This window comes from Castor canadensis, chromosome 8 (genome assembly GCF_047511655.1).
Source record: "Castor canadensis chromosome 8, mCasCan1.hap1v2, whole genome shotgun sequence".
Classification (NCBI taxonomy): domain Eukaryota; kingdom Metazoa; phylum Chordata; class Mammalia; order Rodentia; family Castoridae; genus Castor; species Castor canadensis.
The window spans coordinates 10,895,531-10,921,263 of record NC_133393.1 but is presented as its reverse complement, the minus strand read 5'-3'; the positions used below and the strand labels follow the sequence as shown (position 1 = coordinate 10,921,263).

General features: G+C 40.7%; 1 protein-coding gene across 9 annotated transcripts in view; it reads right to left on the bottom strand.

Annotated features, from left to right (window-relative positions):
- The window catches only part of Adgrf5 (adhesion G protein-coupled receptor F5), a 93,731-nt gene that overhangs the window by 24,105 nt on the left and 43,893 nt on the right, over nt 1-25,733 (bottom strand). For all 9 annotated transcript variants that reach the window (XM_074081994.1, XM_074081995.1, XM_074081993.1 and 6 more), the window contains 8 exons: nt 22,757-22,811; nt 12,126-12,296; nt 9,258-9,434; nt 9,027-9,136; nt 7,400-7,458; nt 6,493-6,635; nt 3,089-3,310; nt 1,589-1,792 (listed from right to left, as the gene is read on the bottom strand). In XM_074081994.1, the coding sequence (XP_073938095.1) occupies nt 1,589-1,792; nt 3,089-3,310; nt 6,493-6,635; nt 7,400-7,458; nt 9,027-9,136; nt 9,258-9,434; nt 12,126-12,296; nt 22,757-22,811 (1,141 nt within the window). The remainder of the gene's footprint in view (nt 1-1,588; nt 1,793-3,088; nt 3,311-6,492; nt 6,636-7,399; nt 7,459-9,026; nt 9,137-9,257; nt 9,435-12,125; nt 12,297-22,756; nt 22,812-25,733) is intronic.

Genomic DNA, 25,733 nt, shown 5'->3' with positions numbered 1-25,733 from the left:
TAGAGGAAGACGGGCTGGGTGCCAGAGCAAAGGTGAAATTCTTCAGTGGTCTCCAGGTGGCCATCCCTATGGCAGGAAATCCATTGTTCTGTAGTGGGTTCAGCTTGGACTGGGCATTAGGAAAGGCTGCAGAAGTGATCACCAGAGAGGTCCCTGAGCATCTGCAGCACAGACTTCCTGGTTCCTCAGCCAGAGGGTGAGGTTTGTCACCTCTCAGGGTTGAAAGCTTCTCTGTCAGTACCACAGGAATTGTGCAAGGGCTTTCTCCCATCTGGCAGTTCCTTCAGGACGCCTACACTTCCTCTTCCTTAAAAAATCAGGGACATGACTAATGTGCCAATATTTTCAACAGTTACCTGATGCCTTTCCCATTCTTCTGAGGTGGAATGCAAGCCCTGCAGGTGAAATATGCTTTGCAAAACATATGTGCTCAGGAAAATTTGCATATAGATTGGTTTTTCTGTGCTTTAAAAAAAATGGTGCAGTATAACACCAAGAGCAAAGACTGTAAAATGAAGGCTTATCACCCTAATGAATTCCAAAGTAAAGTCATATTTTAAAGTTTTTTTTTCTTTAAGGGTGGGCACATAATACTGTTGTTTATTAAGAGAAGAGGTGGATGCAGTTCTATGTGATTTCTAAGTAAAAAAACAGTTTTCTGCCATCCAATCTGTCAGGCCAGCTCCTGCCAGTGCTAGCTCACCAGGATGATCAGGATGGTCAAGACAAACACAGGTCTTGTGAAAGATCTATGGGGAACCCTAATTCTTTTCTTCTCATATTGTCACCACCTTAGATAAGCCATTTAATATGGATCTCCATTACCTTATCATCATATTGCAGGTAATATTGTCAGCTTCAAACTTATGCTAAAGTTTAAATGTGATTAAAAGTGACCACTTTAAAAAAAACAGGTTAACATTTTTGTAAAAGTGTTCTATAAGACAGTGTCACTATTGCTGCTTTTATTATTATATTATCATCATCATAATCAACTCCACTAATTCATTCATTTGTATTAATTGGAGAATTAAGAACTTCATGTCAGATCCCATTTAAACCAACAGGAAACAAGATGGGGAAATTGACACAAAACAATTGAGGGACAAACAGATCTACCGAGAGAAACAGCAGTGGAATAAAGAGATAGAAAAGACTGAAGTAAGTGTATAAGTGAGCTGGATACCAACAGAAGAGCACAGAAAGGAGAAGCTCCATGTCAGATTGGAATGATAAGTCAATCACAGAATCAAAGCTAAGTCAACCTTACCTTGTTGCTGAAGATGGAAAGGAAAGGAAGGTGGAACAAGCTGTTCTGAAAGTAGGAGATGCCTCATGCCATAAAGATCACTCTTTCTGAATCCTTCTACTGCTGAGATCTCATCCATAACCCAAGCATGATGCTTATATGAATGTAGTTTAAGAGTTTTATTCTAGAGTGACTAAGATGGAATTAAATCTAGTGTTTTCTGTTCAGAAAAAACAGACATCTGACATTTCCCTTGCTTCCCATCACATCTCCCATTTTTAAGTGGCCAAAAAGCAAGCAAAGGCTTATTAACAAAATGTCTTCAGTTAACATTCTTACCTACAATGCTTATTTTCCCTTCCTGCTTCCATTCAACTCTACTCCAGTTTGCACTAGTCTCACTGCAGCAGGTCAGCGTTACGGGATTGTTGTCACACACCACCTTCATTTCTTCCTTTGCCAAAATTCGAACGGGTATGACATCTACTCTTTTTGTGGTTCCATATTCAAAAATATCCAATAACAGTTTGCAAGCATATTCACCTGTAAAGGATACAGAGTCATTTATTATTATGCATTTCCTTTGAGAACCTCATCTCATGTATCATGGCAACATGCCCTAAAGCATTATCTTCAAAGCATCTGAGACTTGGTCTAAACATTCCTAAAGACTCAGAAAGACAAATACCATGTTTCCTCTCATGTGGTATGTAAATTTTTTTAAAAGATACAGATATAAGAGGGAGATTATTTGGGAGGAAACCAGCAGGAGTTAGGAAGAGGGAAAGAGAGCAGTGTGTTGGGAGTTATGATTGAAGTACATTTGTATGAACATATGAAAAGGTCATAACCCATCTTAGAAAATGAGCAAGAAAGTTACAAAAGAAGGATTGGGGGAGGGGAATGAGAAAGTAATGGAGAGAACATGACCATAGTACATTATATGCACGGATTGACAAGTCACAATGAAGCCCTTCAATTTGTACAATGCATATATGCTAGGAAAAACAATTTTTCTAAAGAAGGAACGTTCAGAAAGTGCAGAGTCAATGAAGATATTTTTCCTGATGCCACAAGGTAACAGGTAGATAGATGTCCTGATTGTAGAACTCTTGGGCTTTTGCTGGTAAGAAATAAGTGTAGGACTGGAAGAGGGAGGAAAATTGAGAATCCTTGGAGAATTAGAATATTGTGGACAATTTTGGCATCCAATTTAACACTGGGGCAAATCAGAATCAACAAAGATTCTGACTGGACTCAGGTGTCAACAGCCTACGTTTTCATGAAGAGAAAAATAGCTGGACTTATTGGACTTATTGACAAACAGTTTAAAATGAAGTTATTCTAGACTATGTCAGGTTCATTACTAGTCTCTGAAGAATCAAAATTTATGTAGTTGCTTGGAGTGAGCTGGAGGGTGGGGAAAGGCTGAAGACAGGAATTACAATGGAGAAGAAAAATTTGAGAGGATGGATATGTTCACCATCTTGAGTTTTGTGATGATTTCACAGTTGTACATGTGTCAAAACTCAGTAAGTTAGATATTTCACATATGTGTGAAATATCACACATCAATTCTACCTCAACAAAACTGCTTAATTTTTTTTTAGAATTTAAATGAAAATAATTAATAGCAAAATAATGTATACTAAATAAAAATAAAGAAAATAAATTTCTTTAAAAAGTAATTTAACATGTCATAGGAAGCATTTTCCATGTTGAAGCATGAGCCAGGAGACTTTTTTTTGAGAAGAGAAACACTATCTATGTGTAATATGCTTTGCTCCTTTATGACCACTCCATTCCATTCTTCACACAAGTCAGTGAGAAGAAACTCACCTGCATCATCCTGGGTGAAGTTGTAAATGGTCAGACGTGAGAGTGAGGTTATGTTGTTAAGCATTGAGGTGTAAATTGAGAATCTACTCATGTTCTGGATATCAGAGCGATTTTCTCCATAGTACCAAGTCACGTTGGGGGACAAAATTTCATTCTCACACTCCAGAGTTACTGTGTCTCCTTCAAAGATGATTTCTGGTATGATAGTGAATTTAGTTTCATCTGGAAATCCAAGGGAAAGGTGTTAGAATCCCAAAGTAAACTACTCATCAGGCCTACCATGCAGGGATCCTCCTCAGCACCCAACATGCTGTAAGATGGAGCAACATGGTGCCTCACTCCATCCCTGCACAGGTGTTATGGGAGGCCCTCCAGGTACAGCCTGTCAGATACTAGAGGCATGGCTTCCAGTTCAGGGTCTTTGCACCTGGTGTCTTAAGATCACTTAAGAGTTCCTAGTGGTAATAATCAGTAAGAAGGATTCCCAAAGCTGCTTTCAATATTTCAAAAAGTCTGGTAGAAAATTGCACAGCAGCTTCAGAAAAAGACACACAAACTAACAAACATCAAGTTTCTTGGCTATTGGCTAGAATAATATCAACCACTTCTTATTACTAACTGGTATCTTGTGCTTACTGAAAGATTCGATCTAAGTCTTCAAAGAGTTAGAAATGGGAAAACAAGTTAATTATTGATAATAAAGTGTGCTTGGGAAATAAGAATTTTTAAGGTTTAATCTCCATACTCCTTTAAGAGTAGGGCTTTGTAGACAGGCAGATGCAGATTTGAGTCTTGGTTCTGTCTCACAAGTAACCATGTGGCCCTCAGAGAACCAGAGCAATGAGAGCAACCTTGGGAAGTGACTTGGTTGCTATTATTACTGCTCAAGTAGTAAAAACCCTGATAATCACTGCATTAAGTCATTTCACAGATAAAAATAAAAGCACAGTGTTGGTTATTTTTGTGTGTGTTTTTGATGCTCTTTGTTGCACAACATGCAGTTTTCCCTCTGAGCTGTATTTTTTTGTGTGCAATGTTCTTCATGAGTTTTGTGCATTGAGGAAATCAGACGAGCAGGGGTAAGGAGTCTCATGGGGCCTCTTTTACATGAGACTTGATTCTCAGACCAGAACATCCCAAATTTAATATTTATTTAAATAGATCACCAGAAAATTAATTTTGAGTGGTGTATTTTAGCCAAATATCAGATTATTTAAATATTTCTTATTACCATTTAAGTTTCCTGTTTAAAATTGGATTTTAAAAAATGACATTCAGTTCTTGGGAGCAAGACTCTCTGTGAACATTTTATGCAGCATTGAAGTCTCTCAAACTTAAATCACTTACTATGTGCCCTTTAGTCATTTAATCTCCATAAAGATTCTGTTTCCTCACCTCTAACTTGGAGATGATAACTACCTCACTAGATAAGTCAGAATGAGATATATGTAAACACATTGGACTTAATCCAGAAAATTAATTATGACTATGGCTAATGAATAAGATTGATAAGGTTGTCAGTATCATATAGTGATATTGAATATAAACTTAGTGAAAGTGACAAAAGAAGGAGGAGTTGTGTTAAGGGTCCTGCTGTTTAACCAAACAGCACTAGAGAATTAATGTATGCAACTATTCTGCAAACTGCCAGATTCCCCTTGTGATTCATGAAGATGAATTTCAAAGCACGTTCCTGATAACAACTCACTCATTCAGCATTTGTGTTTCTTGCTCTCATCCCCCCAATATGCTCATAATCTTAATTTTGGAAATGCCCCATTACACACACAATGGTTTGAAAATCTGTGTTCTGAAGTAGCAATGCCAACACGGTGAATAGGATGGTGCCCAGGTTCTTCACGGAATTGTGTGTTTACCAGCTCACATTTATTAGTTTAAGGCTGTGCATAATATACAATCCAATCCTGGTCTTCAAAGGAGGACAGAAATGGACACATACTGTCTGCATGGGTGGAGGCTGTTGAGTGCCCTTCATGATGACTCCATTGCTCTTTGGCAGAACAAGCCATGGATATGAACACACTTGTATGAACTCTACTGTCAGAAGCATGTGTCTGGATGGACAGTCAGCATAATCGGCAAACCACCATACATTTATTTATTTAAATGGGTCTCTTCTGATTGGCTGAAATTTTGGGGAAGAGGCTCACAACTTCAGTTTTACTATGCTGGAGAGTACTAACTCTCTTACACCCTTAGAACCACATACCAAAAGCACTTTTTTGGGACAGAAAAGAACATATCTCTTGGTTAGCCAGTTGGTATTACGGGTCAGGAAGAGGGTGGTATTGCTGAGATTGCTCCTATGTGAGCTCATAGCTTTAGGCTACTATCTCCTTTTCTTTAAATTTCTGATTTTTATTAATTTTTTTTCTATCTGATTTATTTTGAGTTTTTATTTTCCTATTTTATCTTAGGTTACAGTGCTTTTCTTTTCATTGTATATATCTGTCATACTTTCCTTAATTACTTCTATCACTTTGATTATTTTATATTAAAAATGACTTGATGTTTAAAAAACCCAACAGAGAACATGAACAAAAAGGATATAAATCTACTGTGAGGCTGATGGACTCCTGACCATGGGGCTCTTTCCTCAAGGGCACCTACATCCTTTCACTGCCCTCCCCATTATAAATTCCAAGGAGAAATTGTCTTTATTCCAGACTACAGATCCAAGTTTTCTAGAACATCTACCAACCTATCCCTGCTCACTGCATGTCTCCCTATTGGCCACCTTACTCACCCCAGGGAACTACAAGTCCCCATCTACTACTACCAGAGCCCAACTGTGAATCACAATTTTAAAATGGAGGTGAACATCTACAATTGCAGAGTTTATCATCAAGTGACACAAAGATCCCGAAATTTCCTTGTGCACCTGGAGAGCATGGTGAAATACAAATTGTCTCCCCCTGTACATCTGGTAGGGGAGAAGGGGGAAAAAACTTTGCCTTTATAACAAGTTCCTAGATAGTGTTGATGCTACTGGTATTGGACCCATACTCTGAGATCCACTGATCTAAAACATAGATGATCACTTATTTAGTAATTGTACCTATTGTGATTAACCTCCACTGAAATGTTACTTTTATTTTTATTTTTAATTTTTTTGGATGTTTTGGGCATATGAATGTAGAAAATCTACAAACCCCTATGGCCCTGTAGCCCTGTTTTACAATGTCTGTTCCCCTCTTGCTTGCATCTCATGGGTGGTGACAATAGCCAGGTTGGGAAGTACTGACTGAAGAGAGCACAATATAAGTCTCTCTCCACAGAGAATGTCTTAATGGGATTTCCTAGGTTTAAGCATAACCATTAACACCAATACCATATTGAAATGGAATCTACATATGGGAATAATGAAGTGAGGTTTCACTTACTGCTAGGCACTCCTTGAAAGGAGTTGTAGTCCATTTTGTAGGTCTGATTGAGGCTCTGCATGACTTGCTTGTTGGCTTTCTGAATTAACCCAGGTGCTGGTGTTGTAGTTCTGATTTCATAATTCACGATCACACTGCCTTTGCTAGATAGAGACCAGTAAAGCAGTAATTAACCTGGAACCTAGATCTTTGTGGTTTATTTGCAGGGGAGCATACAAGAGCAGGAACTACTAGGGTACTATTAACCCCAAGAAATCACTAAAATAAACTTGCCCTCAAACTCTCAGTGATGTCCCCAGCAGTGCTTGCACACCCAAATGCCTGTAGACAGGGAATATGAATGGAAGTTGCCAGATGAGGATTTGTGAACATCAATGGAGTCACACAAGCTACTCATAGGGAGGCAGCCATGATGCAGAACTTCCTGATATAATGAATGCAGAGTGAAGTCAAAACCCTGATGGTCCTGTACAGATTCCCAATTTTGAAGATTGACAACCAAGTCTCTGAAATAGTGAGTAAACCCACTCAGGGCTGCTGGAGTGCACAACTCCCAGGAGCCATTCATGTTGCAGCATGTAACTCTATGGTCCTGACTGGACAGTAGAATCTTCTTGTATAAAGCCATTGTCACATGATATTATTTCAATTTTGTATTTCTTAACTTTCTAGATTACAATGTATATCCCTGCAAAATTCTTGCATGCATAAAATGAGCACATCGATTTTTGCTCCTTGCTACTAAATACATACATCTATAAGGGCTGAGAAACTTTTCCTTAACCTTTACCTCTACCAGCTGCTCCTGCTGAGCACCCTATGTGGTGCCCCACTAATGGTTATTCTCCTTCATTGATATATTGGTTTCTGCCATCAAAGAAAAATGAATAAATTATAGCATTCTTACGTGAACTCTGTCACCGTCACTGATCTGAAGCCTGGTAAAATTCTGTAGCCTTCCCAGAACTGGAAAATAAGGCAAGACAATGTCATGTGTTAGAGGCTGGTGAGGGACAGCAAAGGCTTGAGACAGAGTAGAAAACTCACACCTAATCACTCTGCATACAATTGTCTCCCATATATTTTGTTAGCCCTGGTATTAACAGATCTTTGAAGAAGTAATTCCTAACTACCTTTGTCAACCTGAGTTCTCAGGGACGCAGATACTAGATCAAGTGTACAAAAAAAATTGCTCAGGAAAATGTCCAGGAAAGAAAATGTGGAGGAAATGGAGAAGATAAGAGAGGTATCAGATCCCAAGTGAAAGGAAGGAGGGAAGACTGAGTGAAAGTATCCTAGCCTGAGCCTGGGAAGGTTCCATTAGTCTTCCAAGGAGTCCAGATACAGATGGACACAGAGCACTGTGCTCATTCCTCAGTAGGGAGCAGCAAATGTGCTCATGAGTTTCAGCAGCTGTGCCTAAAGTTTTTCTCAACTACATCCCTGCTGCTGGAGGTCTGGGAGTCAGGTGTGCTCTCGTGGCCACCCTAGAACCTCATCCCTCACTTGACCACATTGCAACATTGGTTGACCTAATATGGTTTTTGATGATGCTCTTCTCCACTTGGTTCCTCTGAATATGAACCCCACAGGAGACCCTATCTGATTCAAGTTACATTAACAGGACTGCTACAGGGCACCAAGAACTCATCCCGATACCTGTATGGGTGAGACCCAAAGATTAACACGTGAACCTCTCTTTTCTTAAAAGTATAAAATTTAGTGTGTGGTATGTGTGGGGAAGGCTCTCCTATTGTGCAGAATTATTATGTGCCAGATGTGTAAATCAGACGTCCAAGGGCTCTTCTCAATCACCACTCCATCATGACACCCATGGAAAATGACAATATTTGTGTGGTATAATGGGATAACCAGGAGGTTGTGCCTATCCTCAGGCAGAGGCTGAGCTGCCATGAAAATTATGGGAAGTCATTATTTCAGCTCACCTGTAATGATTTGTACCACACCAGTTGAGAAGCTGTTTCCAATGAGTTACCTCAAGCAAAGCATTTTGGTTTAGATGAATTAATCCAACACAAAGCACTTTAAAGTAGCACTGGGTAGCTAACTTACTCTCATAGAGTAGACTCTATTTTTTACATAAGTAAATTTGAACTGTCTTAAGTGTGAACACTTAGCGATTTCTGGCATAGAGAAGTTTGAAACCCTCCATGCTCAGACTTGGGTTAGTATTCCCCAAAGATGATTATGATTTTCATCCATGTCACATGAGAAGAAGAGATATGAACCAATCAGTGGCTTCTCGACCAGGTTCACGGACCTCTGAATAAATTTTAGTGAATTGATACCACCAAATATTATCTGGATCTTTTCTACTTTGGGTAGAAGTTGTACCATACTGTACTGTTTGGATTAAGCATGTTTTAATTCACCATCCCAGATAGATATGAATAACTTCAAATGCACATTCACAGATTACAAATGACCTAAGTAAACTGTCAACTGTGAATGAAATAGAATCAGTTTAGTCTAAAAAAAATATTAGTTAAGAGGCTCCTGGGGCCAAAACCTACTGCTCTTTCCAAGTCAGTCTTATAGGATCTGTAGAGGGCAGAGGACGTGTTCTTAAGGTCTTCTTGAAATCCCACATTCAGTCTGACTCTTATTTTCAGGGTCACATATCCTAAAAAACACAGGGCGGTACTTAACAATCTCATGTTAGTGTTTGAATATAGTGAACAGAAGCATTTGCTTAAGATGAAGTTGAACAGCCACTCAACAAGCCTTTAAAAAGCAATAATTACCTTCTGAGAGCTGACAGAAAGGTCCCTCGGAAGGAAGTCCTTTAAGGCAACTGCAATATTGCCCTGAGAGAGAGCTGCCATAATCTTGACAGGTGAGATTGTGGAGGCACCTTTCCTCAGGCCACTCATAGCCTTGCTCACAGGAGCACCAGATTTCGTTTCCAGTAGGTTTGCAGACTGTCATCAACAGGGGAAGTAAGAAGAGAGAAGGTGGTTACCACCTTTGGATTTATAGGCTGCACCTATCTATACTTGTAGGATATTCTATCTTGTCCTTCTGAGAAGATCAATAAGTTTGCTCAAGATTCATGTAGGTATATATGCATCTAGGTGTGGCCAACCTGAAAGACAGCTGCTGTGATTATTGCCTATTGAGTGACTAATCAATGTTGAGTCATCTTTCACATGGTCATGCCTAATAGCAGACGGCCACCAGATATTGATGATGAAAAATAGATCACTGGATTCAGAGTGTGTAGTAGACAGCCTTTAAGATGACCCCTGACCATCCCTTCCTCTAGAAATTCACATTGTTTTAAAGTACTCCCTTATGTTGTGCTAGGGTTGCTCTGTGTGACCAACAGAATACGGTAGAAGTGATGGTATGATGCTTCTGAAATTAGGTTATAAAAGTTTCCCTTTTGGTTCTTTCTTTCTTTTTTCCTCCTTCTCTTCCTTCCTTCTTCTCCCTCTCTCCCTTCTTCTTTCTCCCTTTCTCCTCTCCTTTCTCCTTCTCCTCCTTCTTTCTCTCTCTACTTTTGGGGTGAAGGGAATGGAGACATCCATAGGGAAAGGAACAAATGTTTTCAGCCAATAGCTACTAAGAAACTGTGTCCTGTCAACAACCAAAAGGGCGACTTGCAGCTGATTGTCCAGTCCCAGTAAAGCCTTCAGATGACTTCAACTCAACTGACAGCTCAATGATAAGTTCATGAGAGATGCTGAACCAGAACACTCAGCTAAGCTACTCCCAGATTCCTGACCCTCAGAAACTGCAAGATAACAAATGTCTATTGTTTTACAATGCTAAGGTTTAGGGTAATTTTTAGATAGCAGTAAATAATAAATCTATTAGGTGAAAATAAATTTCTGCCCTTTGTATTTCAAGACAAATGTAAACAGATCAAGTGGATTCTGGTCTCACTGGGGACATAAAAATGCTCTTAAAACAGAGTCCCTTGAATGAATTTCTATAGCTGGACCAAAGTCACATCTTTGGAAGTTTGTTCTGTAGATGGGTGCCCAGACAAAGTGTTCCACTCAAAGGAAAGTGTAAAACAGGAGGGATAACCAACTTCTAATCATTCCTTGAATGCTGTAGGTTGGAGTGGGCAGAAGGGTCAGCAATAGAAGAAATCAAATGTTATAGTAAGGGTGGCAAGCGTCAGGCTGGGGGTAATTTTAGGCTAGTTAACAAGAACGCCTTTGTAAAAATCTTCCTTTTACTGACCTAAAATTTCATATCAAAGAGGTTTTTTTTTTTTTTTTTTTTGGTTTTGGTTTTGGGAGGAGAAAGGATGTGGGGAAAGTATTTGAAGGACTTTTGATTCCCAGCTACTATGTAAACATGGCTCAGGGGGATGGAAAAACTATCATCTCCAAATGACCCATCATATTCAGGTACTGTTTAGTTCTTTTACACATATTTTCTAGCCTCAAACTTCCTCAGTTTTAGTCACTATTATGAAAACTATCTTTCTTGAAAAGCCCATAAGGTAAGTGGTTGGAAGTTGGAGAAGAGGAAAACATGAGAAGAAGGGGCTGGTCAATGATCTAACCTTAGACATCAAAGGTTTCCAATAAAATGTTGTGGAACAAAATGAAATTGTCTAAAAATCTACCCAGTACTTAATTTGCCCACATAGGTAGGGAAAATAATTTCAGAAGCAGAGGATCTGTGTTGAGTGGGAACATAGAGAGATGTTTCCTATGCGTGTTCCAAAGGGTTTTTTGAAATGTTATTATTTCAATTATTTTTGTGCAAAAATAATTTGGGGGAATACAGCATAAGGCCACCACTGATGGAGCACTCACACTGCACAATGACATCCTTTTGGAAAGCCATTAACCCCAGGAAATTAATACTAATGGTAGAATTTGGTGGGAAATGGCATTCAAAAGAGGTTGTAAAGGAATTGTGTCAAGTTCAAGTAGCTTATATTCAGAATCATACTGACAGGAAGATTGACTATGAAAATATAAGACTTCAAAAGTAATTTGAAAAGTAATAATCTTATTCTCAAATTCACTTTAGGATAATAAAACCCAACAGCAGTTGTGCTTTCTAATTTATAAAGCAATAACTTATAGGACAAAGGGTAGCCTCATCCCACAACTCCTAAGACATACCAAGTCCCTGATGAAGGTCCCCTGAGATGTAGAGGATAAAGCATGATCTTGGAAAGGAGTTAGTAACCAGAAAGTCCAATCTATTGCCTGAGAGGTTCTGCTTCTGATCCAGCTATGTGACTGGTTCATATTTCCTGATCTGTGATGTCCAAAAGAAGGAAACTTGCTACTTCTTAATATCTTGAGCCAGTCCTTGCTATACCTGCTGATTGCCCAAAGGAAGAAAATCCAGTAATTTGTTGTGAAAGACCTGCTATACCTTGGGACCACTTTATGGCAACCATCAGAGAAGCCACCAGGCAAATCTTTGGTTACCACTTAAAATAAGGAAATTCTGACTACAAAGTTTATTGACAGTGGATTCATCTTGGAAGGCTGTGAAGTCACAAAATCACATAGGCCTGTTGAGTCATTTCACTTGCCTACGAAGTATAATTTGCTATAATAGCCAAGATCTCAGTTAGCCTTCTTCCTGATATTCACAAGCATTCATTCTCAAGTAATGAGCATCTCACTCACCTGTTGTCACTGCTATGTTGACAATGTCAGTGGCTGGGTCAGTGTTGTTTCCTTGAATGGGAAAACTGAGACTGTTCAGGTGAGCTTTGATGGACTCCAGGAAGGAGACATTTCCAAAACTGATCTCAATATCTACAGTATACTCCTCCACTGTGGGACTACTCGTGGCAACTGAAATGAAAGCACATGAAGTTTGTGATCACTTTCCATGGTACATGGAGAGAGACTCGTGATGGAAATTGCAGCATAGCCAGCCCAGAAAAATTTCTAATGTATCCTTTTAGAGAAAGACAAGCGTTTGTTTACTCACCAACTACCACCCCCAACACTGATGTCCACGGCCAAGGACCACCATGGAGAGCAAACTGTGATGGAGCAAATATGGAAGTAGGGGAAGCAGCAGTTCAGTCAATAAAAGTCACAGTGTTGACCCACAAGAATGAGTCGGTGTGTTTCCAGAACCTTGCAGTTGATACACACACATTCTAAAAGCTGAACTATACATGGCTTGAAGACCTCCAGGAAAAGTCAACTAATTAACTTCCTTTACTCTTGGTCTATGCCCAGCTTGTGTGGTCTTTGATGGTCCCTTTGTGTCTTCAGTGTCCAGAACATGACAAGTGTTCAACAAAAGTTTGGCAACTTGGAACATAAAATTAAAGATTCCCAGTTCTTCATGGCTTTTCCAAATTGTCTCTAGAAAGTGACTGCTGGCATTCTAAATGGATTTGCTCCCCAGCACATACCCACTACAAGCAGGCCAATCTATGTATATAATATCCAACCTTAGAGTTGTTCTTACCCCATTTCCTATATTATGTCATGTCTTTGCCAATAACAGTAAGCTTCCCAAGGCTAGGAACTACTTCCTTTATTCTCATGGCCTTACTCACTCATCCGGCATGGAGTTTGCCACATATGGACACATGATCAGTCACGTCTTATTAAACCTGCCTCTCGGAGAAAAGGCCCACAAATTCATGGCTCCATCACTGAGAGAATCTTTAGCCCAATCTTGGCTGGAATATACAATTGGAACAGAAGCCATGGATTCATGTAATAGTTCATGAAAAGCCCTCACCGAATAAAACATTTTGCCAGGCACAGTGGCTTCAAGCCTGAAATACTAGCTACTTGGGAGGCAAAAAAATGGAGAGGATCATGGATGGAGACTAACCCTGGCACAAAATTCACAAGACCCCATGGCTAGACATGGTGCTAAGTGCCTGTCATCTCCTCTACACAGGGAAGCACAAATAGGAGGACTGTGGTGCAAGCTGGCCCAGACATAAAGAGAAACCTTATCTCAAAAAATAACCAATGCAAAAAGGCTCAAGTGGTACATTACCTGCTAGCAAGGATGAGGCCCTGAGTTCAACTACCAGTATGGGGTGGAGGAGGAGAGAGAGGGAGAGAAAGATAGAGAGAGAGAGAGAGAGAGAGAGAGAGAGAGAGAGAGAGAGAGAGAGAATAACAATTTTTCACACAGATGCCTGGTGAATATTTTTAAATGGTGTAAAGATAAATGAATACTTGCAAAACTATTACTTTATGAATTAAGTCAAATCTGAAACTATAATGTATATATCACAAAAATAAAATTCTCTCTGCTTTCTAAAAGGACAAATTTTTTTCCCATAACCTTATAAGATTTGTTTTAAGTATTCCAAGGACTTATTAATGTGAGACACTATGAGAAAGTTTATTATGGGAAATGCCAGTTCTTAAATGTTTATTATAGAAAGTTGGAATGTTTGTTCACATAGAGTTGTAAACTGTGTTTTAGGAAGTTGGTTTTACTCATTCACTTTGCTGTACTAACTCAAGCTATAAGAAAGGAATGTGCAAAATTTTTAGGAATTAATTTTATTTTATATTTCCTCCTTATAACAATATGTTTACAAGTAGATTAATGTAACTTTTAGAAACTGACACGGCACCTTAGAATGTCAGCTTGTCATGCATGGCCTCAAATTTCCTGTTTTCTTTTTGATTTTCAAACATTCTGGGATTAAAACAAGCTTCCTGGAAGAACTGCTAATCTTAATTTGTGTGACTCTGACTCTGGATGCCCAATGGGAACATCTGCAATGAGGGCAGCTGCACAATATTTACAAGGCCTGCCTGGGAGCACATTCTTTTTCCTGGAAAGTGATGCAGAAATGTCTGTTCCCTCCAGACAATTCAGGAGCTCCAGGATCCTCTTTGCTGAGGTCAGTCTATTCTCCTCCCATAAATGTAAACAGGATTTCCTGGACAGTGGCTGCTTTGGAGATGGTTGAGGTCAGTAACAATCCATATCGCTTACCTCATCACCTGCATGGCTGCATCCCAGGGTCTGATCCCATCACAACATCAATGCCTACCTGAGCTTTCTATTAGCCTGGAGCCCACTTCCTTGTGCCTTTCCAGGCATAACTAAAGAACAAGTGTGTGCCTGAAAAGTGCATCGTGATTCATGGATGTCATCATTCCCCATTCAAACCAAGACATTTCTTCTGTTCATAGTTTTACAAAGATGAACCAAAAGTATAAAGCCCTAGAAGGAAAGAATCCTGTGATTGTAACAAGGCTCAGTTTATGGGATTCATATAACTTAAATTTAAACTTAGCTTCTAAAGTCCTCTCTCCCTCATCCACCTTTCATGTTCCTCAACACTTAAGAGAGTTTCAGAGTGACCCTCAGTTGAGCATTGGCTGTCTCTAGAGACTGGTGGGAATAGGGAACCTATAATAGCCAAGGAAATGTGTTCTTGAAAACAGTTCATTCTAAGAAGCAGCCCCAAAACACCACTGCAATTCAGGAAGCCATCCAATTCAGTGATCCCAACCTTGTCTAAGGAATTACACACACACACACTTTGAAGCCTCAATCAAGGTGAACCAAACTATAATCTTTATGGGGTAGATTCAGAAATCTATATTCTAAAAAAATCTTGCAGTGATTTTGCTGACCAACTAATCTAAGATCTCACATTATAACCCAAATGAAGAAACCGTGAAAACAATCTTGTAGAGTCAAGATCATTTTTTGTTTGTTTATTTGCTTGCTTTTGCTTCAATTTTTGTTTTTAGTCAACTCCTACTGCTGCTTCTTTGAGGGCAAACAACTAGGCAATCTCTAAGCATATTTGCTCACCCATATTTTCCCTCTTTTCTTCAAGAAAGCTGACATCTGCTCATCCTCTCCCTACAGGAATACTGGGTGAATGGAAGGGGTTGATAATACAGTAGGGTGGGCATTTGTTCATCCTCGTAGATGCATGAGGACAGTCGGCACACTTCCATTTTGCAGGGGACAAAACTGAGTGACACTGACAGGTGAAACCACATGACAGCAGTATCCATGCTGGGATTTGAAACCAATGTTTCTGACTCCAATGTCCATTTTCTTTTAATCACACCCTGCCACAATTCAAATGGAATAATGCATTGTAATCATTCTGTAAATCTGAAAGTATCATTAAAAATGTAAGGTATTACTGCTAAATATGTTCTCAGGGGAAATTGAAAATTCCTAAATTTTAAAATAAAATAAGTTCCAAAGTAAAAATATTAATAATAAGTAGAATAAACATGAAAAAATTCGTTCATTTCTGTTCAGCATAATAAATGTCTTAGAAATCTATATTCAAGAAAAAAGCACCATGACCCACTGTTATTGACACACATGGATTTCTTTTTGCTGGCAGTAATGGGGATTGAACCCAGGACCTTGCTCTTGTTAGTCAAGTACCATCTCACTTGAGCATGCCCCAGTTCTTTTGCTTTTGTAAAGTTTTTGACACAGGGTCTTGTGATTTTCGCCTGAGCTGGCCTTGGATCTCTGCTGGGATTACAGGCATGAACCACATGTCCAGCAATACATGTGGATTTTGACATGCAGCCTTGTTAGGTTCATTTGTTTGTTCCTTGACTTATTGATTTAGTTGTTGTTTTACTATTTATTGGGTGCCTGTTCCCCAGCATTGCCCACTAAATGCGTTGGGTCAATAAAAAACAAAGCTCTGTTTTCATGGCTCTTCCATTAAATTTACACTTTAATGTCAAGCTACTCCATAGGAGAAAAAGAAAGGCAATAAAACAGAGAGATATGGACAATAGGAGTGAGGTGGCTTTTTTGGTGAAATGGCTGGAAAAGACATTTGTAAAGCAAAAACTTTGAGGAAAACTTCAATGAAGTGAGGGGCTGAAAGGATTTGGGAGAATATCACTCTAGAAAGAACAAAGAATCAGGGAAGCCCTGAGTCACAACCCTATGGGCCCATTTGAGGAACACAAGAAGATGCCCTCCTGCTTTGGGTCGTTCCTTCTTGTCTGAATATCCTGGAATAGTATCAAGGACCCAGGGAGGCCCCTGCATGTAAAGTAGGTAGCCCAGATGCTCAGGTATCACTATAGCTCTGTGTGGTGGAGCAGAGGCACAGCCCCTCCCTCACTCCCCTCAGACAGGCCTGGAGCCAAGGGTTAGAAATACCAAGCTCTGTCCTTCCTACCCCTCCCAAACCCAAGGACATCAGAGCTTGGGAAAATGATGCTCCTTGTCCTTCCCTGGGCTGTCAGGGACCAGGAGGGACAGAGGACAGCTCCCCCACTTCCATGTGTGTACTTTAGGTGACCCTCCCCTCCTCTGCAGCCTGTGAACCATCTAACTCCTGTTTTCTCTGTCTCCTTTATCCCTGGTGCTGTTTGTCTGGATTTTCCTGGCTCACCAATGCCCAGAGTGGAAGGTAGCAAATTCCAGGTGTCATCAGTGTCAGACAGAGGCCTATCAGCAGGCCCAGGAGGCACAAACTAACCAGGATTTCCCCTTTCCCTTCCTATAAGTCACTGCCAGCCTCACAGCACTTATCTGAAAGAGACATTTCTGGAAAGTTGGCCACAAACTGTGACAACAGTGCTGAGTCTTAATCACAGCTGTTTAAGCAAACAATACTGCTTTTGCCTGGCAACACTGATGGGATCTATGGCTTCTGAGAGTCAGAGCCTAAGTGGATGCATAAATTAATCTCCCACCCACAAAAGAAGGAAGCCTGCTGACTTGAGCTTAGGAGAAAGGAGATTGGTATGGCTTTCCTATTGACCAAAGGGAACAATGCTTCTTTACCTTTAATGATGTGATTCTCATTTCTGCCCCTTAGACCCAGAGCAAACAACCATCAGCAGATACCTATTCTGTTTGTTGATATTTTCTAAAAAGGGGGTAGTTTGACAGCCCTGTCTGTATCAGGACATGCCATTGCTCAGCACGCAAGAGTCAAAGGATCCTGTTCTTACTTTAGGTTTTAGAAAGGTTTGTTCCCACAGGGAAAACTACCAGAATTCCAGGCTGTGGGTCATCTAGAAGGTGTGGATGGAGAATCAAGATAGCTTCGTGTGTTGTGGTATGCTGAATTGTGAAGCCCAGAGAAAAAGAGTCAATTCTACCAGACAGCCATAAACCCAAGGCATCAAAGTAGCCCCACCAACCCTTCTTTACCTAACATTCTTTACAGACCTGCCTTGTCCTCCTGACTCCACAAACACAGATTGAAAACCATGACTCTCAGCTGTGAGCAAGGACTATGATGAGAGAGCAAGGGTAGAATAACTTCTTACCATTTAAACTCTGTGAGCCACACACTGCTCTGTAAATTAGGGGCAATCATTTTTCTACAGGATTGTTGTTAAGGAATTGGGATTTAACTAAGATACACTGTAAGCACTTTTGCAAATGTCACAATGTGCCCGCATTTCAACAACATGAGAGTAAAGAAAAAAAACCAGAGCAAAAAAAAAAAAAAGTGGGCATTGTGACCTTTTACACAGCAAATAGCAAAGTAGAGATGTGTTTTTAAGCCATCACTTTACCTAAATAAAAGTTTTATCTTTAAGAAAAAACACCCCAGCAAAGCGTCTGGCATGATTACATTCTTCACAGATGTGTACTGGCAGTCCCAGACAAATTAACACTATTCTGATCAAGTGTTACCATTAAAATGTTTAAGAAAACAAAAAAGAAGAAAACTCATCAGCTTTTTATTTAAAAAAAGAAAAAAACAACACTCCCAACATTCGATGACAAGTCTAAGACCAAAATCAGACCAAGGTCAAGCCCACTTATCAGGCAGAGAACACCCAACTTTCATTGCTCTCACCATCATGCTACCCACGGAGAGCACTACACCACATGTATCACAAGAAAGATGATAGCCATAAAACCCCAAAACTCTGTTTCTCAAACTGGAACATGCACATTTCCTAGACCCAAATCTAAAAGAGCCAGCACACTGGAACTGCTAAGTCTACAAAAAATGTTAGGATTTCTGCACAGGCAGCAAACGACCTGATCTGATAGGTCGGTTGCCCTGGCTGAAAGGTGTGAAAATGTTAGCACATCCAGCACAGGCTGTGGGCATCCTGGACCTCACTCCCTTGCCCTTTCATCTCCTACCAGCCGTTCCTTTTGAAGCCAAGGAAGAATGATGGGGACTTCAGTGTCAGGCCTCGAGATACTCAGAAGCCCAACCAAGAGCTACGCACTTGGCATTTGTGTGATTTCTAAGCAATAAGAATGTCCACTTTAAGTCGGTTGTGGTAGCCTGTAATCCCAGCACTTGGAGCTGAGGCAGGAAGATCCTGAGTTTGAGGTCAGCCTGGGCTACACAGTGAGACCCTGTCCCCAAACAACAAAAAATGCCCACTTTAAGTCCCCAAAGAAGATTACCTTTGAGACCAAATTTTCAGTTTATCTGCAAACTTCTAAAATCAGCTTTACCTTTCAACCCAGGTCCCTCTTTGTGGCCATCCCTGGACCATTGCATATCTTCTGTCCCATGTCACACTTGTATCTACCTCCAAGCTCTTTCATTCTACTTCTGAAATTGTCATGGACAAGCATGTCCTCTGCTTCATTACTATCCTACTCCATTGCTGAGTCTTCCAGTTGGTCTCCCAGGCACAGATTCCTTCATCTAGTTAGCTCAGCCATAGCCACCTGGATCATTGCCACTGAAGAAGGCTTTCCTAAGTGACTTCTCAGTGCCAGCCTCCCAGCTGGTCTAGAATTCACTTCCTGATGGAACCTCAGCAGGATTCTAGATACTTTCCCCCAGTTTCTAATTCCCTCTGCTCCCCAATTCTCTAACAGGTAGCTCCACACTTACTCTTGTGTCTGGTCTCTGGGATTCTATGTAAGCTTCCCTTCCCCAGCAGAGTTTGGAAAGAGTTTTCCTAAAATGCCAACTCCTATATCATGGCATTGATCCTCCTGCCTTCAAGGGACTGGTGCAGGGTAACTTCTGTATGCTAGGAATTTATCAGTTTCTTCCTTCCTTCCTTCCTCCCTTTTTTCCTTCCTTTCTTCCTTCCTTCCTTCCCTTCCTCCCTCTTTTATTTTTTTTTGGTGGTATTGGGGTTTGAACTCAGAGACTTTCACTTGCTAGGCAAGTGCTGAACCACTTGAGTCATGGCAAGCTCTTTGCAGTTGTTCCTGGGGCTGGCCTTGTACCAAGATCTGCATAGATATGCCTCTATATATCTGGATAACAGGGGTGTGCCACTATGTCTGGCTTGTTGGTTGAGATGGGAGTCTTGTTAACTTTTTGCCTTGGCTGGTCTCAAACTGTAATCTCCCTGATCTCTGCTTCTGAGCAGTTCAGGCAGGCCAGCTCAGACCCTTCAAATGCAGTATTATTTTTATTAATAAATGAATTGGCTTGTTTTTAATTTTTAAAACATTTATTAAAAGAAGAAAATAAACTAAAGATGATCTTATTAATATCTACAAAATGATATATACATAAATAATATTTAATCCTCCTCAACAACCCTTAATTTAATAACTCATATATATGTGCAATATGTATGATGCATATATAATATCTATCTATGAAATAGATGAGATAGATATCAAGAAGCCAATGACACTATACCACTGAGTAAAGTCACTTAGGTAGGAGTTCCATAAAATGCTGAAAATAAACAAGTATTAATTCTACCTTCAAAGATGATTTTATCACAAACTGTAAAGATTTGGTCCCATAACTGAAAAGAAAATTGCTGACCTAATTTTCTTTCCCTTGGAACCCTTATATCCTCCTGTTGTCAAGAAAGGGACTAGTTCTGAAAATCAGAGTTGTATCCTAACACCTCACTTAATTATCACACAAGCAGAGTGCAGATCTTTTCATGTTGTGTCCTGCAGAACATAACGTGCCTATAGCTTTTCTGTCATCCTCTTCCTGGACGGTCATGCTTTTAATCACAATTTATTTACATTCCTGCTAGCCAGGCCCATGCACTGGATCTCTCTATGTCATTTCATGAATTAGTGATTTTGTAAAAGCATAAGGGCCAATCCATCTTCTGCAGATGATGTGCTGATTCATTAACAGTTCTCAAATGATTCTAGAGGCCCAAAAGCACAGAAGACCACATATAATACATGGAAACCATGTTTCATGGTGACTTATTACCCTTATGATTGTTTTTAATGAAAGCATTCCTGGAAAATTTTTGGAATGTCAAATCCTTAGATGTGAAAGTATTTCCTCCCCAACAGTTATCTCATGATGCCATGAGCCCTAAACAGCTAGGTTCGTAGGTTCAGGAAGATGTAAACTTTTACAGCTGTAGGGTTGCCAGCTACTCTGAGGAAGCTGGCAGTCTGAGCCCTGAAAGAACATGATGGAAACCTAGAGCTGGAAATCTTTCAAAGTGTAAATGGGCACATCTCTAATTCTGTGCCTGTCACAGGATATAGGAGAGTTCATGGGGTTGTCAGAGTTCATGGGGTTGTTTTAGAGCATGGCAAGTACAGGCTGGGCTACAGGAAAGGAGGGGAAGGGGAAATGGGGTCTAAGGCAAAGGGTAAACCAATAAAAGAGCAATGAAAGGAGGAGGGGAGAGGAGGAGCAGGAAGAAGAGGAGAGAAGAAGAGAAGAGAAGAGAAGAGAAAAAACAGGGAGATAAGAGTGAAGAGAAGGAAAATCAGTAGTGTTATGACTTTCCAAGGAGCATTTCGAGAACTTAATAAAATGTGGTCCAATTCTCATTTCCAGCATGGAGTAAGAGTTGGCTCTGGTTACTGCACTGTGAAAGGCTCTAACAGACACCTCCCTAACCTGAAGGCAAGCCTGCTCTCTTTGGCAGCCTTATGTCTCTTCAACCACAAGACAATAAATCAAGTCATGACATACCTGAGAGATATTATGATAGGATAAGAAGTTTTACCTTCTAGAAAGGTGGCACAGTCCTCAAGCAAGCAAAGTTCTGCTGATAGGAACTCACCAAGAACATGCAAGCTCATTTACTGAGAGAAAAATTAAGCTATATGCCTGGCTATAGAGATGAGGCGGATTCAAGAGAGCACCCATCTCCAGGCGATGGCAAACAAGAATTAAAATAATTACAATGCATTGGGACAGATGTTGTGATATGGAAATCCATTGAATGCAGGAGAGTTGGTCCCTGAAGACCTGAGGGACCCATGGAAGGACTTGCAAGGAGGAGCCCAGGTGACTCGGATCTGAAATAGTAATTCCCCAGACAAACAAAAGAAGATGACAGTCAGACTCTATGTGAAAAGAAATGGAAGGTGATCTCACAGTACAGACTGTGAGACATGATCAGTGACTGGCTTTCAGCTCCAAGGCAATGGGGAGCCCATGAGGACTTTATGAAGAGAAATGACAGGATCAGACTTCTACTTTTGAAAGACTACTGTGATGGAGGTGGGAGGGATTTACCCTGACAGATGTACAGAGAACATGTATCCCCCAAAACTCATGTGTTGGACATTTAATCCCAAGATCACATTCTAATGGTGTTTGGAGATGGGGCCTTTGGGAAGTGATTAGCATTGGATAAGGAAGTGAGGGTGGGGTCTTAATGGCATTCTTGACTCTATAAGGACAGCAAGAGAGACCCCTGCTGCCTTTGTCTCACCACCTGATTATGTCCCAGCAGGAAGGCCCTCACTAGATGCTAAACAAATGCCAGCCCCATGCCACCAAAGTTCCAGTTTCCAGAATCACAAGCCAAGTAAACTTCTATTCTTCATAAATACCTGGTCTCTGGTATTTTATTAGAGCAACGGAAAATGTACTAAGACACTAAGATCAGTGAGTCATTGGCCACAGATCTCCACCTGCCATGCACTTCCACAGGGCAGAGTGTTGTTGCATTTTCCAGACTGCTTCTTTGGAATTTAGTAGGAAAACTAGAGTGGGAAACAGAGGGGAAGGATTTGAGCCTACTGGTTAGGTTGATTTCAAATAAAGTGCTGAGTAAGAGAAGTTGAAAAATATGGAAGAGAAGGAAAGCTGCTGGGCTGGGAAGAGAAAGCAGGATTTGGGGTGGTGTTGGATGGTAATTAAGAAAAGAGACACAGGGAGATCCTCTGGATATGACGGGTTGTGGTGACAACTGGAGAGAAAAGGGACTGTCACATGGTGCTATCCACTTCATGCTACTTGCTAAAGTAAAAAAATAAGAATGGAGTTCCTTTATAATTACTCCTGGAAATCAAGCTGCATTATTTGATGTGTTGGAGACTGAATTATAGGGGATTATGGACTTTTAAAAAAGCCATAACCTATGACACTTGATTGAATTTACAGAAGAGATTACTAAGCAAGGAGTTTACATACCTGCTCTCTTCTGCCTCAGTGGCTCTTCACCAGCTAGTTCATGTTCATGAAGAATCTGCAAAAATATTTTAGAAAACCATCATTAAGGATACAGAAATCTTTTCCCTGTAGCTTTTTGCTCTTACACCCCTTGGCAACAGAGCTGAGCTTACAGCTGCTGATTTAAGGTCTCAATGTATGCCCAGGGGTTGGTGAGAGCACTGTGGAGTCATCTGTGTAGTGTGACCTGGGAATGCCCTTTTATAGACCAGTTTCTAGATCCAGAAACAGAAGAAAACACCTTATCTGAATTTCTTGGTATTCCTGCAGTTTGAGCCCTGTCAAGACAGATAAATTATGATGTTCTAAACTGGTGTTTCCCACGTAGATTTGAACCCTGAGTCATGCCAGTGACCTATTAGACAGTCTAATCCCCTCTTCTCAGCACTCATTCTGGCCCCACCTCCATATTTCTGCTGTATTAGGGCTTTTTAACCATTGTGCCTGCTTAGAAATTATTTTTTCCTTCTTTGCTCCTAAGGTAGAGACAGCAAGAGTCAGCTCTCGAATTGATTGCTTACATAAAAGGCTGTGTCACTTACTAGCTATGTGACCTTGGGGAAGTTATTTATCTTCAAAGAGCCTCGGTTTTCTTTTCTATAAAGTGGAAAAAATAATAGTGCCAACTTCATAGTTGTCATAGGAACCAAATGAACTATAATACGGCACCCAGGAAGTGCTAAATAAATTTCAGCTATTATCATGCAGCATGGCAAGGACTGCAGATGTTGAGTTCAAATCCCAGCTCTATCATAAAATGGCTGTGTGACTTAGGCAAGTTACTTAAACCTCTGTGTTTGATCCTGATCAACAATATGGGGTTAAATATGGTCTACTTCATAAGGACATTGTAAAGATCAAATGATTATTAAAGGCAAAGAAGAGAGAATAGTTTTGTTCACATAGCAAAAGCTATCTGGAAACAGGCATTATAGCGTTCTGGGATACCATCACCTCTGTCTGCACACTGCCACCTTGTTCATCTCTGTGAAGTTCATCTACTTTCATCATTTTGCCTTTGATAAAGAACTGGAATTGATCAACTGGCTCTGGTATCAGAGCCAGCTCACAACTGATAACCCAGCCTACCCCTTACCTTGACCTAACATGGCCTTCCTCCCTGCAGATGAGATTTCCTGTGATGTGTTTCCAATATAAGCTCCCTCCAAGACTTAATGGAAGAGCCCCACCTCTTAGAAATCTTCCCAGATAATCCTGGTCACAGAGATTCCTACATGAACTTCACACATCTCTAAACACCACCCGAGGCAAAGATCATTCTGCTTCCTGCCTTCCATGATTTTCTAGCAATCTTACTCATAACAATAACAAGCAGAATTCCTAAGGTGTGCTCCACATTCTGTTCCAGAATAATCGAGGAGGCAGGCATTATTATCCACATTTCACTGATGAGAAAACAGAGGTGCAAGAGGTCAAATCACTTGCCTACTCTACCCAGCCTTTCATGGCAGAGTCAGGATTTGAACTCAACTAGCCTCGCTCCAAAGTCTGCCCTTATCCATGTGGGCATCACATCATCTTACCAGGGGAAACCCTGAGAAACTGGGCTTGTTTCAGTGAGCTAGTTTCTCTTTACCTCAGGAGTTTTCTCTCCCTTCTCTACTATTCATCTTCTTCCATCCTTCTTTACAATGACTAGTTCCCTTGGCTTGTCTCCTTTCCCTTACTAAGTCATGCTTTGGGGAAATTATCAGATGCCAGCCATTTAGAGCTACTATATGTGGTTTGTATGTTCCCCACAACAGGCTCCCAGGATACACAGGTTGAGGATAGCTTTGAAATCTGTAGGAAGTAGAAAGGGACTGTGTAACTGAGAGTTCAGAAATAATCTTAAATAAATAGAGACATGATGGATGATGGTTGAAATTTCAAAAGCACAGTTGCTGCTTCTTACAGTGAAGTTATAAAGAGAAACTGAAATATGCAGGAACTGAAGGTGCAAGGTCAATGTATGGGGTGGTTCCTGTCAGCTTCCCCTGCAGTTGCCTTTGGCCCTGTGCCCTGGCAGAAAGAAGGCTCTTTCTGCATTCCTGCCCTGGAGCCTGGAGGTGGGAAGAGGCTGACCACCAGGAAGCTTCTTTGTCTGAGTCCTGGGCTGTTCCTGGGGTGACCTCCTCCAGGAATCATCTTCTGACAGCACTCCCAGGTCCAGTTTTCATTCTCTTTGTTTTCCAGTGAGCCTAAAAAATTGAGGTCTTGCTGCCAGGTGTGGTAAGTCAAAATCAAGGTGTATTTTCAATTCTCTAATGTAGAGTATTTCAAATCTTTGTGGAAATAGAATCCCTTGCCTCGCTTCCATCCATCTGATTCAATTAGAAAGACTAGGAAAACAAATGTCCTTTTAACCAATACTTATATCCCTGTGAGGACATGATTTGAGAATTACTGCCTTTGGAAGATTTCTTGAATCTTTATAATGACCATCTAGAACTTTCTGGATACATTTTTACAAAATGCTGCTTTCACATACCTGCCTCTCCTGCCTTTTGTTGGTCCAGTGAGGATTTACAGCTTCTGTGAGCCTAACTTGCTTTTCCTTTAAGACCCACAACCAATGGGGATAAGGGAGGAAAGGCACACTAATGGCCAAGAAGACTCCAGGAGCTGGAGGTGGTTTTGGTAAGCACCCTCAGCCATCCCAGATTTGAGAAGGTACCAAGAGCTGGGCTGCCAGGTCATGGGACCCAGATTTGAACAGAGCATATGTTGGGGTCACGCCATGAACTTACTGACTCCCACTACCTCAGCTTCTTACTAGTGGGAAAAGCCATTCACTCCCCGTAAGCCTCAGTTTCTTATGTTACGGACAATAATCTATGCAGAGGCCCATCAAGAACTTGGTGTCATCTTGGGTAGCAGTGCCACTGTGTCCTGCTGGCCTGGGGTTCACGGGGAACGACCCTTGGCTGGACCTTGC